At 42.0% G+C, this 13638-nt stretch overlaps 1 protein-coding gene across 1 annotated transcript in view; it reads right to left on the minus strand.

Annotated features, from left to right (window-relative positions):
* BUB1 (BUB1 mitotic checkpoint serine/threonine kinase) overlaps positions 1-11024 on the minus strand; it is a 41909-nt gene extending 30885 nt beyond the window's left edge. The window contains exons 1-8 of the mRNA XM_036872320.1: positions 10908-11024; positions 7729-7788; positions 7506-7644; positions 6487-6683; positions 3692-3735; positions 2891-2991; positions 1343-1395; positions 1066-1250 (exon numbers count right to left, since the gene is read on the minus strand). Coding sequence (XP_036728215.1) covers positions 1066-1250; positions 1343-1395; positions 2891-2991; positions 3692-3735; positions 6487-6683; positions 7506-7644; positions 7729-7788; positions 10908-10933 — 805 coding nt within the window. The 5' untranslated portion in view covers positions 10934-11024. The remainder of the gene's footprint in view (positions 1-1065; positions 1251-1342; positions 1396-2890; positions 2992-3691; positions 3736-6486; positions 6684-7505; positions 7645-7728; positions 7789-10907) is intronic.
* Positions 11025-13638: the final 2614 nt, after the last annotated feature.

Here is a 13638-nt window from a genome sequence, read left to right on the forward strand (position 1 = left end):
ATTTTTACCTTCCCCTAGCACAGTTACTTTTAAGTTCAGGGCATGTAAGTTATAAAAATTTACATGATGAGCAACAAAAATATTTGGTAATAGCACGGTATGATACTAAGCACTGCTTGTAGAACAATCACGACTGTGCAAATCATTTGAAAATGGAACAGTTTTTAAAAGATTTAAATCTCTAGGTGCTTTCTAAGAAGGAATAAGAGTAAAGTGCACCGAAAGGTCAGTGTGTCAGGTACACTGCTCTTGGTCCCATTTCCAATAACTGGTTAACATAACCACATCACGTACAAATCAAACCGTCCAGCTCAGAATTTAGCATCTGTGCAAGGCACAAAAGAGTCCTCCGCGAGTGTCAACTGACTGTCCTCTCAGTTGTCAACCAAAAGAGAAATAATGAATGAACAAAAAGTGGCCTACAGAGTGGGCACAGCACAAATACTTAGATGGTGTAAAAGCCCTGAGTAGGACAGAGGTTCATTTTCCTCTGAGGTCCACATTGTTACAGCAAAGGCAAGTGCCAACACTGGTGTTAACATTCAGTTCTCCCTGGGGAACAAAGCTTGATCCACTGTACAGCACAGCCATGAATAACATGGCACTTTCATCAGAGGACTCCTGAATGTCTTATTTACAGTAGTTGCAGATCTTGAAAAATCTCAACTCCAGTTCCTAACTTAATCCTTTCACAGTCCAAATAACGGACCCAGAGGTTTAGAATTGCTAGATAAAGAAGTTCAAATCTGTACAGATATTATTTGAAAGGTTAAAAATATCTACTTCTCTAAAAGCTAAGGTAACACTGGTGTGGATATCTATCTCCTTTAGTGCTGTTTCAACCCTGAGTTTTGTTGTCAAAAGACACCACTTTAGCCTTTGGACAAATGTGGTTGCTACACTAGTATTAAACAAAGATTTTTAGGCTCCTGACAGGATGAGCTAGAGACATTTTTCTTGCAGATTCTTTCAGTATAGCCAATTATCTGCTAAAAATGTAATTACTCAGAGATGAGGATTATTTTAAGTGACCTAGGATAGCTCAGACTGTAAGACTGCAAGTACCCCATTGTTCATGCTTTCTCCGTTGATTGTATTTCTGGGCTCTCAGCTCTTCAAAGGAAAACTCTGACTCTCCACGAATAAGCTTCTCCTTGCAATACATGACAACCTGCTGAACATCAGCTTTGGCTGCCACAGGTGGGTGCGCAGAATATCCTGATTTAGAAATCATGATCACCCTTTGTTCCCTAAAATGGGGAAAATACATTATTTACAACAGTGTACTGAAGCAGCTCTTGAAGGAAACTAAGTAATAGATGAATGCACTGATTGTACTTGCATATTCAACTCTTTATCACAAGCTGCAGATGTTACTCCAGAAAGTTCTGAACCCTAGAAAGACAGAAAAGAAACACAAGCACTCACTTATCTGGAAAGAATCTATCATCCAAATTACTTCACAAAACAATATGAAAACACTCGAGGGGGTCTCTGAATCATCGAGTAGATTTGTATATGTTCTTTCAAGTTACAATTAATATCTGAAGCCTAGGTTTGCATTATTACTTTTATGATAACTTTTGCAACTAGAGTCCGATAAGAAAGCGATTTTAAAGTATCTGCTTGGTAGTCGAGAAGGGCACTTACTTCCCTTTGATACATAGTCCAGGAGCTGAGCCACAGCACCTATGTGTAATGAGTTTAACATTCCAAATAGCTACATTTAAAAAAAAATCATTAAAATTTTCTTCTGGTACTATTCTATGTTGAGGAGTCTCCAATGCTAGCATTCATTCACTAGACAAATATTTACTGAACATCTCATACGTGTCATGTCCTGAGCTAGGTCCTGGGAAGTGACCATGAACAAGACCCAACTCTTCTGCCTAGAAACTTACAGTCGGGACAACAGGAAGCAATGAGACTGGCAAACATGAGTAGGATGTAAATTGGGATCATCTGAGTATCTGTCAAAGTTGGAAATTCATATTCTACATCAGGAATGTGCTACATTAATAAAACCTGCACATGTGTACTACGAACAGAGGCATTTCCATGGGATTTAGCTTAGAGGAGGTCCTTAGCAAACTTTGAAAGAGCAACAGTACTATGAAGAGGAAAGATGCTGGGAAGCAAGGAAAGAGCGTTTTCACAGGCTAATAAGCCATCAGGGCAGAAGAGCCACCTTGCCCCACTGCAATGGCAGGGAAAGGTGAAGTTATTTATTGGTTGGTGGCAGAAATGGACAGACATCATCTGACGGCTTCTGCAGTTTCCCTGAAATAGTATTTTTGCCAGTTCCTGAGGAAGAGGTTAGAGGTAGTCAGGTCTCAAGTTTGAGGAGAGTAAAAAGAAGTGTAAAATCATTATAATTTGGCATTAGAGAGTAAAATGGGAAACATAAGTGATATGTAAAACATAAAGAGTGAACTGGGAAATTGGAAGCATAATTGCCGGGGAGTAGTAAAAGCCCTGGCTGAGGTTACAGTTCGAAGCCAGGAGTGTTTTAGGTGGGCTCAGGTGCCTCCACGTGGGTGTGACCCAAGGTAGGGAATCCTGGGCCTGTGCAAGGGAGCCCCGCAGAACAAAGGAGGAGAGAGGCTGGTGGGAGGAGGCGAAGACAGGAGGTCATGGAGCAGGGGTCCCTAGGTCAGACAATGCAGGAGGTTATGATCAGTGAGTTATTTTAAATTTAATATTTGAGGTGAGCAGTGGTGGATGATGACAGGCCCGGAGAGGTGCCGCAGGCACAGGTGGCTGACATGGAGGTTAGAGTCTTGGGAGACAAGGTCAAAGAAATGAGATGCCCAAGTAGCTGTGGAAGGTAGCTGGATGACCATTCCATACCCTTCCCAGTTCCCACACGAACTACAGTCATTATTATTACCTGATTCTTAGAAATGCAGCCTGAGTTATTTCCTGGATTGGATTTTGATGTTACCAGTTGGTTTACAATCTGAGCATTATGCAGAGGTTCTGAGGTTCTTGCTATGAGGGGAAAAAGATGAAATAAAAAGAAATAAGGGTAAAACCATATTAAATAAAATTATTACAGATACATTCCCTTGATCTTTCAATAAGTAGCATTAAAAAATAAACTCATTTACACTGTCTCAGAAAGTGCAACTAAAATACTTTATAAATAAGAGAAATATGGTAGAGATAGCTTTCTAATCAATTCAAAATGCCCAAGAAAGTCCCTGAAAGACATATAAACTCTAGTTATTTTAAACAACAGGATAGTCAGTGCTTAATGCTAGAATGTAATCTATTATCTCTAAAAAAAAAAAAAAAAATACTACATTTCTTTAAAAGTTGCATTAAACACATTTGATTCAATTCAGAGCAGATTCACTTCAGAGTAGGTATCGTCCTCTATGTGGGGCAATTTTTATTTTTATTTTTTAAAAATCCTAAAAATACAATGAAATCACCAAGTTTGTGTGTGTGTGTGTGTGTGTGTGTGTGTGTGTGTGTGCTGGAGGGGGGTTTCTTTTAAAGTGCTATGACAGAGCCCCTGCTCTGCTATTTATCAGGCATTATTATTATCAGAGCACCATCCCTGTTATCTAAGACAATATAATCAATAAATAGTGGATGGATTTGTTTTTTAAGGAAAACAAAAAAAAGGCAGTGAAAATCAGACTAAATTACCAACATCTTGGACATTTTAGAAAGCATTATTTACCTTGAGTTGGCAAATGAGTTTCGTTGAGGCGTGTCTGAAACAACCTAAAAGACAGCAATAAAGGCATCAATATAGATTATAATTTACAGTTCAATATATATTATATTAAAGTGAAAACTAGGGACTTCCCTGGTGGCACAGTGGGTAAGAATCTGCCTACCAATGCAGGGGACGCGGGTTCGAGCCCTGGTCTGGGAAGATCCCATGTGCCATGAGCAACTAAGCCCATGTGCCGCAACTACTGAGCCCACGTGCCACAACTACTGAAGCTCGTGCGCCTAGAGCCTGTGCTCCACAACAAGAGAAGCCACCACAATGAAAAGTATCCCCTGCTCACCGCAACTAGAGAAAGCCTGCGCGCAGCAATGAAGACCCAAAGCAGCCAAAAATAATTAATTAATTAATTATTATTTTTTTTAAAATGAAAACTAAACATGATAGACAGCTTACTATAAGCTAGTAAAGACTGAGGTTAAGAGAGAATGTAGGGCTTCCCTGGTGGCGCAGTGGTTGAGAGTCTGCCTGCTAATGCAGGGGACACGGGTTCGAGCCCTGGTCTGGGAAGATCCCACATGCCACAGAGCAACTGGGCCCGTGAGCCACAACTACTGAGCCTGCGCGTCTGGAGCCTGTGCTCCGCAACAAGAGAGGCCGCGATAGTGAGAGGCCCGCGCACCGCGATGAAGAGTGGCCCCCGCTTGCCGCAGCTAGAGAAAGCCCTCGCACAGAAACGAAGACCCAACACAGACAAAAATAAATAAATAAAATAAAATAAAATTAATAAAAAAAAAAAAAGAGAGAATGTAAAGTTGAATTTTAGAGTTGCTTCAAAATTAAAAAAAAAAAAAAATTCTGGGATTGTCTTCGTAACCAATACACTTATATTAGAAAAATTCCTCCTTTTGCCTCGTTTATGTTAGTGTTTCTTAAATTCATATAACAAACATACCCTCCTTCTGAGGGTATCAAGTATGTACATGTTACAACATGGGGTGTTCGAACTCTCTATTTTAGGCATTCTCTACATCTGGAACATATGAAAAGTATAATGGTTTGAAGAAAGATGTTAAAGTACAAAACTATTTTAAAAAGCAGATATATTACTGTTCATGCTGTGAGGACTTCTTAAACATGTCATTTCATGCATCTTTGCATGTTAATCAACCTATCAAGTAATATGCAACCTCCAAGCCCGACATTTTTGGGTGATATGAGGAGGGGTGCACAGTATGAAGAGACTGAGAGATGTACAACCAAATGCAGATGCTGTTTGACTCAATTCAAACAAACCAACGGTTTAAAAAAAAGGCAAAAAACAAAAACATTTTACATAATGAAGAATAGCTGAAAATTAGATGATATTAAAGAATTACTATTCATTTTGTTAGGTGTGAAAATGATGTAAGGTTCTGTAAGAAATCACCTTTTTGAGATGTTTATGGAAGTGTTTAGGGTAAAATATTTTGCTGTTTTGGATCTGCTTTAAATCCTTCAGCACAGGGACTTCCCTGGTGGCGCAGTGGTTAGCAGGCGATGCAGGTTCGAGCCCTGGTCCGGGAAGATTCCACATGCCGCGGAGCAACTAAGCCCACGCGCCACAACTACTGAGCCTGCACTCTACAGCCTGCGTGCCTAGAGCCCGTGTTCCGCAACAAGAGAAGCCACCACAATGAGAAGCCTGTGCACCGCAACAAAGAGAAAGCCGGCGTGCAGCAACAAAGACCCAACGCAGCCAGAAGTATATAAATAAATTAATTAAACAAAAAATCCTTCAGCACAGCGTGATCAAATATTAATAATTATTAAAAGCAAGTGATAAGTAAATGCAGGTTCATTATATTAACTTTTCTTTTTTTAACGCATACTTGAAAATTCTCATAATAAAGTTTAAAAAGAGCATGCGCACTGGAGCAAAGTTGAAAACGATGAGTGTATTAAGAGCCGGCAAGGGGTGCAGTGAGACAAGCTGTCTCTATGCTGCTAGACAGAGACAGCAGAAACCTGTACCACCTTTTGAGAAGGGAATTTGGTTACATGTACCACAAGCCTGAACACTCTTCATACACCCTTTGACTCCATAGTTTCAATTCTGAGAATCTATCAGAAGGAACCAGATAATAATAAGAAATACATTAGGAAATACTTTTATGATGAAGAAAAAAGACCTTGACACAGGGCTGCCTATGTACGTAAAACACGCCTGCAATCCTGTTACAAGTGGAGAAAAAAATGAGAACTAAAATTGACGGGTTTCTTCTGCTTCTTTAGTTTTCTGTATTAGGGTATATATAAATAACACCCTAAATGAGGTGTATTTAATCTCTGAAAAAGTTAAAAATTGTGAAAAACAAAGTTATTCATTAAAATATTCATTATGTTGTTATTTATAAAAATCAAAATGTTGGAAACAACTTTAATGTTCTGTTGGAGAACAATTAAATTATGACATAGCTCTGCGGCAGACTTCACAACCACTTTATAAGTAGTATAAAAGTGCATAATTTCTTAAGAGCAGTATAAAGCTCAGTACATACAACCAGACATACAGTACGGTCTGCTATAAAAATACACAGACACTAAGGCACACACATAGGCATCGGAAAAGATATTGGAAGGAAGTGCACAAAAATGTTAACAGTAATATTTCTGGGCAGCTTTTCTACTATTCTGTATATCCACATTTCCCCCAATGAGAAGGATTTCCCTGTACAAACAGACAACAATAAAAATCTTTTAAGAGCAAACGTTGCATTTCAAGGTAGGAGACACTGCGTGGAGTTTTATTTTCAAACTACCTGTACTGTTGCTGCAGCAGCTCTCTAGGTTCGGCCTGGTTCTGAATTCCTCTCCGAAAAATGGCACTGGCGTGCTGCCGTTCCCCCTGGCCTTCCAGATGCCCAGCCCAGGCTACGTACAGAGGAGCTGACAGGGTCCCAATCCCATGGTTGTACAGAAACTCAAAAAACTGATGAAGGTCACTGTTGCACTCAGCCTGCAGAAATCCAAAGCAGACAGACATGAGAACGAAGGCACTGCCAGTCTCAGTGTGGCCGAGTCCAGCCAGCCCTCAGCGTTCGTCTTCCTGGAGGCCTCAGGATGTACTGTGCAGGGGAAGGCCTGTGTGGTCCTCTGATGGCAAGCCTCAAAGTTAAGCTCGTTCCTTTCCTTGACATTCAATGTCCCCAGATAACCCACGTTATTTCCCAAGACAGCAGGTTCTGTAACGTAGTATATAAAGTTATACTTGTTCAAGCTCCACAGGCTTTCTCTAATCCTCATATTTTGAAACTTAGTGAACAAATCCCTGTTTACTTTATCTATTCCATTCATGATTTTATTACTAGAAATCACGCCCCCAAGCCTTTATTTCAAGATTGAAGAGACCCAGCCTAACCTGAGGCGGCCTTCTCCTTTTAGTACTAAATTTCATTTCTGAGAGTTAATATTTTCTTAATTATTTGCAATGAATTTAGTTTACTCCCAGGAACCCACTGGGAGTGCCTACTTATCTCCCCTTCCCCAAGCATGCTTCTCATCCAACGAACCTTCTTTTAATCTAATGGTTTCTACCTTGTGTTGTCACATTTCAGACTTGATACACAGAGAAGGAGGATTTTAAAATTAAATCACTGATTCCACAGTACAGAAGCCAAAAGGTTGTAAAATATGTGTCTCTGGGCATACAACTTAAAAAAAATTTATGAAATGTAAGGTATCAGAATAAAAGACAGTCTAAAATGATCTTCAAATCTGGGGTAAAAAGCAAAAGGACACATGACTAGAGATGTGATTATACATCTGAAAGTATACTTACAAATTTTAAACAATAATTGATGAACCTTGGGTCATTGTGGTATCTCTTCTTATCTAAAAATTCCTTCATTAGATGCTCTAATAAAGTTGTCAAATATTCTTTATTCTCAGGAAAATTCTCTTCTACCCATCGCATGTAACTAGAAAAAATATGGATAATACTAATTTTTCAGGGCAGCGTATATAGTTTGTTTACAGAAAAAATAAATAAACAAAATGCTAACCTTTCCCATTCACCAAGCGGGTCATCGCCCTTGTAGCTCTGCATATGGGCTTCAAACATTCTAGAGCAGAGAAAAATATGTACATGGGATTATTAGGAGTACTTCCTAAAAGCAAAAGATATATTTTATATTTATCATTTATACACCTTAAAATAGAAATCTTAAATATCAATTCAAATGCTATAATAAAAACGAAAACAGCATTCCCTCAGAAGTCAGAAAACTCAGAAGCAGTCAGTGTTTCTTCAGAAGAAAGTAAGACGCAAGGCCCCTGAGGCAGCCCTATAAAGAAGCAGCTAAAAGAAGGTCCCCAGGTCTATCCCCAAGAGTCTCCCTATCCTCTCACTGACTCCCGGTGTCACTACCACCACCACGAGGGGCAGCACCCAGAAGTTTGCTGCTCCTCCTCCTAATGTTGGGCCCCAGGCATGGCACTGACTCAGACCCCTCCCCTTGCTGCTCAGGAGCTTGGCTGGAAGACCTGAAGAGGGCTTGTGAAGGGTGCGCGACAGCCCAGGGTCCCACCAATCAGGGCTTCCAGATACAGTCTGCTTTCTGGGCCTCAGTGGAACACAACGTCCCTGAGGAAGAACACACAATGGCAACGCTCAGAAGTCAGTGGCTATAGCTCCCTGAGAACTCTGCTTGGCCCGACCTCCGTGTACCCAACCACAGCTTAAAAAAAAAACAACCAAGCAAAGCAAAGTTCTCCAGGGGCCCCTAGGTGCTAGTGCGGTAAACAAACAAACAAAAAGAAAACTGCAAAATATTGTCAGGTGACATTAAGCACACAGGAAAAAAAACTCAGAAGATGGGAGAAGGGGTAAGAATGTGACAGGACTTACTATTTTTAGGTAGAGTGGTCAGGGAAAGAAAGCCTGCCTCTCTGAGGGGGTGACATTTGATCGGTGCCAGGGATCCAAGCAGCTGTGTAAGTACGCTGAGGTAGGAGAAGGGTGGGGATGACAAGATCTCATTTGCATTTTAAAATGTGCATTCTGTCTCTCCAAGTGAAGAAGCGGGTGGGGGATGAGAATAGAAGGTGGAAACCAGTTAGGAAGCTACTGCAGAGCCCCAGTGACAATGTGGACCATGGTGGGAACAGTAAGTGTGGAATTTGGGTGTTCTGGAGAAAGAAACAATGAGACTTGCTGATGGGATTGCACACTGGGTAAGAGACAGTCAAGCTAAGGAACACTCCTAGGTTTCTATCAGAGACGCTACATGACTTTTGTTACATGACTTTTTTTGGGGGTAGGGAAAAAAGGTTTGAAAGTAATACTTTCTTCTAGCCCTTGTACCTCAGGATACAGATGAAATCAATGTTTCTTATGACTCAAAATCCAGAAGCCACAAAAGAAAAGCTAGATGAAGTCAACTACATATAAATTAAAAGCTTCTATATGTCGAATAAACAAAACAAAACACGAAGCAGAGTCAAAAGAGAAATGATAAACTGGGATAACTAAACAGAGCTTCTAGAAGTTGGGCGGAAAAAACCAAACCCAACCCAGTTTAAGAAATGAACAAAAGGTATTCCACAAAAATATACTCAACCTCTCTCATAAGAGAAATTCACCTCACTGAGATACAACTTCTCACCCACCAGACTGCAACAATGTGACAAGTGTAGAGGGGAAGTAAAGGAAACAGGCACTCCTACAACTTGCTTGCAGGTGGGAGTGTACACAGTCCCTGCCAGGGCAATTGGTAATAAGATCTACCAAAATTCCAGATGGATTTACTTTTGATCTAGCAAACCCACTTCTGGGAATCTAGAGGACAGATATATGCAAAATGCCACGTGTACAAGATTTTTCACTGCGGCACTATTTGTAATAGCAAAATATTGTCCACAACCCAAGTATCCATCAATGGGGTACTTTTTAGATCAATTGTGGTACATGAAATATCACGTAGTTGTAAAAAAGAATGAGAAAAGAATCTATGGATTGATAAGAGTGAAATCTCCAAGGATAGTGTTAAGCAAAAAAAGCAGTGTGTACACTCTGCTACTTTTTATGTGCAATAAAGGCAGGAATTGTACACACGCGTACATATATGTATACAGATATGTTCATATGTTATTATAACTATTTATATTTGCAAAAAAAATATAAAAATAAACTAGAAAAATGGTTACATATGAGGGAGTGGGAGAGCAGTCAAGTATAGAGCGCAGTGAACAGTTTTCTAAATCTTTTTTTAACCATGTAAATGTAGTACTTATTTTTAAAAGTTAAAAAGTCAAAATGAGGTCGGAAATACCTGATTTCTTTTTTAAAATGGGGGAAAACGAGCCTCTAATATCGAAATCCTTTGCAGGCTGGGCTAAAGAAAAAGTCTTAAGGCAAACAAATTTTTGTTTTGACAGCACTTAACCACCTGAGTCTTCGGATCCCCAGAGAGTTAAGATTACCTCGGTGCTGATAAAACTAACCAGTTTTACTTCCTGTCGCATATGGTTTAAGTGTTTTAAATACTTTTGAAACAGTCTGGACAAATCACCTAAGTCATACAAATAGAAAGCAAAGGCGTGGGAATTTTAAAAATTGTTAGCAGGCTGACATAAATGACGATAAACATAAGGCAACATTTTTCCCCTTAAAGTGCACATTATTCAAAGCCTTTTAAAAATTGACTGTGGGATTACGGGTTAAAGCAATTTTAAGTTCTCTCTCTTTCGCAGAATTTTAAAATGAGTGGCTTTGAAAGTTTCTCATGAAACCTACATGTAAGTTTTAGTTTTTTGTTGGGTTAGACGTTTTACTTCCACAGCGGCGATCTGCCCAGAGCGGATTCCTTACAAAGAATCAAGGAGCGCTGAGGGCCTCAGGAACCGTCCAAATCCCCCCAAACTGCCATTCAGGCCGCAGCTCGGCCTCAGGGCCGGGGTCTCAGCGGAGAGTCCCGGCTACACGGTGCGCGGTCCTTTCCACGGCTCCCTAGTGGCCCACAGCCCAGCTGGGATGGGGTGGGGGTGGGTGGGGTGACGGTGGGAGGGGACAAACTCCGGAGCCAAGGAAAGGGGTTGGGAAGGGCAAAGGGAGGCAGGTCTGGGGCGGGCCGGGCCGGGGACCTGCAGTCCACCAGGCCCGAACCCAGGTACCCCAGCCCCCTGGCTGCCGGCAGCTGGGGATCACGCTCCCACCCGTCCCCTCCCACAGACCCACACTTACTGAAAAACATTTTCCGGGTTATCCATGGCTAGAGGACGCGAGCCAGCAGCAGCCCCACCTACGCTGCCAGCGAGGAGCCGCCGCCAATTCGAATCTCCCGCGCAGCCGCAGTCGCCACGCCGAGCGTTTGCAAGGCGCCTGACCATTGGCCTCGGCTGCAGATGGGCTGGCCAATCGCCGGGGCCGTTGCCGGGAGACCAAGCCCCGCCTCCATCCCGCGCGCCGGCCTCTCCTTTCACGTCCCGCAGCCATGTTGAACCGAAAGCTCGCGGGGTCTTGAGCGTGGGCTGGGATTCGGGGTGCGGCGTGGTGAGGGCGTGCTAGGTTGGCTCAGGAGGAGGGAATGGGTTTTTTTTTCCTTAGCTGTCCAAGCTGCAACTGGCTTACATGGTTACACGATTAAAGCATCATCCCAGGGAAGGTATCGTAGGAGAAAAAAAACTAACTTGAGGTTCCCGAGGTGGAAAAAATTGTGCCTCGGCCCTTGGGTCCGGAGAGTCGTGCCTCTTCCCAATACACCAGAATCGTTATGTCTGGTTTATGGAAAAAAGAAAATTAATACCGTTTGTAGAGTCGAGACTTGTTTGAGGTCGCAGAGTCCTGGGGGAAATGCCTGCCTCTGGCTTAAGAGGTAGGCAGGTGGGGTGAAAACGGAACCCCGCCGAGTGGCACACCTCCCGGTTTCCCGCAGTTTTCTGTTCCGCGTCCTTGCTGTAAGGAAAGAACCTAGATGCTGAAGCCCGTGAAATTTTGGTTCCAGACCCTAAAATGCTGTGGCAGAGAGCTAGGGAGTGAGTCATCAAAAGCCCAGGGAAGAACCTAAGTGGGTTTTAGCTTAGTGGCTATAACGTGAGGGCATGTGGGTAGGCACTTCAGGGTTAGTTATGTAAATTATATTGATACATGGCAAATGAAAGCGATGGGTTGGTACCCTTGGAGACCTCCAGGCTTGATTTAACTGATCTGAAAGGCTGTGTGGACAGAGTAAATGAGGGCTCAAGGGACTGGGAGTTGTTCCTGCCTCCAACTGGTAATTAAAGAACGGAAGTTTGGATAGAGTATAGAATGGCGGCCGGAAAGCTTTCACCATCTTCCGTGGAACTAGAAGCTCTGGAGACCGAGGACTTATGGATTCGAAAACCAAAAATGAAGAGACCTCTTTGTCAAGGAGTCCAGATGTCTACGAAGACATGTAATACGCTGATGCTTCCTACCTGAGAGTGAGTTGTCAAACAGTCAGCCTAACCTTCTCTGCCCCTTGGTCTTTTAGTAACTTCCCATTCTACTTCTCAAGGTTCTTTCAAGAGCCACTTGACAATGCAAGTAAAATATAAAGAGCTATTCATGTGATTACCTTCCTTTTAGAGAAGCTGTGTGGATATTTTGCTCTCTTAGGGCCCTTAAGTTAAATACCTTTAAAAAAAAAGTTAGCTGCTTTTGGAAATCCTGATGCTCCCAGAGTCCAGAATTTCTTTCAGGGCATTGATTAATTAATTTGGATCTACACAAGTATCCAATTTGTGGGGTTGTTAACTCAGAGGGTGCTCACTCTGGGGTCTTTAGACAAGTTTAGGTTCTGCTAACCATTATAGGAATTAACACATTTTTAGGTCTCACTAACTCAAGTCTTCAACTTGTGTCTGATAGCACCTCAATCAGTCAACAGTCAGGAAACGTTGATCGGGCATCCACTGCTATTGGATTTATACCTAATTACAACCTTATCTTACGGAAAAAGATCCTGTCCTTAAGAAACTAGTGGTATTATCTGGGAGATGGAGGTACAGACATAGAAAATATTAATTGCTTAATTAATGTGTATTAAGTGCTAAATTAATACACATATGATTTAGCCTATCTGCTAGGGGAGTCTGTAGGAGGGAGGGGATGTGGGGCCTGTCTGCTGTCTGTCAGAGAAAGCTTCATGGGGCAAGGGGGGCTTAACTTTTGACTTGGGCCTTAACAGGGGGTGCAGGGGGTGGTGGTGGATCTGGATTGGGGAGAGCCTGGGGAGGACATTCCTGATGTAAATCAGGGTTACTGAAGAAACTCACCCTTGAGGACTCCTGCTAATGAGCAGTGGAGATTCTTTTTGAAAGACTGGTTTGATAGTTTGATGTTTAATCTTAAATGCTAGACTAAGGAGTTTGTACTTGATCTTGATAGTAAACTGAGCCTTTTGGGAACAAATAGCACTGTGGTTATAGGACCTTATGGTAATTATACTTACCTCTACCCTGTTTTCTAACAGCTGCAGAGATGGTCTGCCCTCCTTCCTTTCTACTGCTAGGAGCTTCTTTCCCACCAGGCTTGTTTGTGGAGTAGGGTGAAGTATTGTGGATGCCTCTTCCACACTGCCCCTTGAAAAGGTCACAATGATCCCCTCTAAAGCCCTGATGCCAATCACTGTGGGTATATCTAGGAGTAACAGAAGTAAGTACTAGGGTTGTCAGCAGTTATTAGAATCTGACGTGTGTCTAGGAATAATTTCCTGGCTTACTCAATGCCTTCCCTTTGTCCTTAATTATGGATGCCCCTCTCTGCTATTATTCTTATTCTGAGGGGCAATTACAATGACCCTCCCACACAATGGGTTCTTCGTAATGTCCCTATTAGGTTAATTGACCCTGTTCCCAATAAATTGGCATTTACTGGGGACAGGGGAGGGGAGGGGTGGGTAGCCGAGGCAGAGAACAGTAATTTGCAGACTTTAAACTGGTATTGGAGGCAG

This window comes from Balaenoptera musculus, chromosome 13 (assembly GCF_009873245.2).
Source record: "Balaenoptera musculus isolate JJ_BM4_2016_0621 chromosome 13, mBalMus1.pri.v3, whole genome shotgun sequence".
NCBI classification, from domain to species: domain Eukaryota; kingdom Metazoa; phylum Chordata; class Mammalia; order Artiodactyla; family Balaenopteridae; genus Balaenoptera; species Balaenoptera musculus.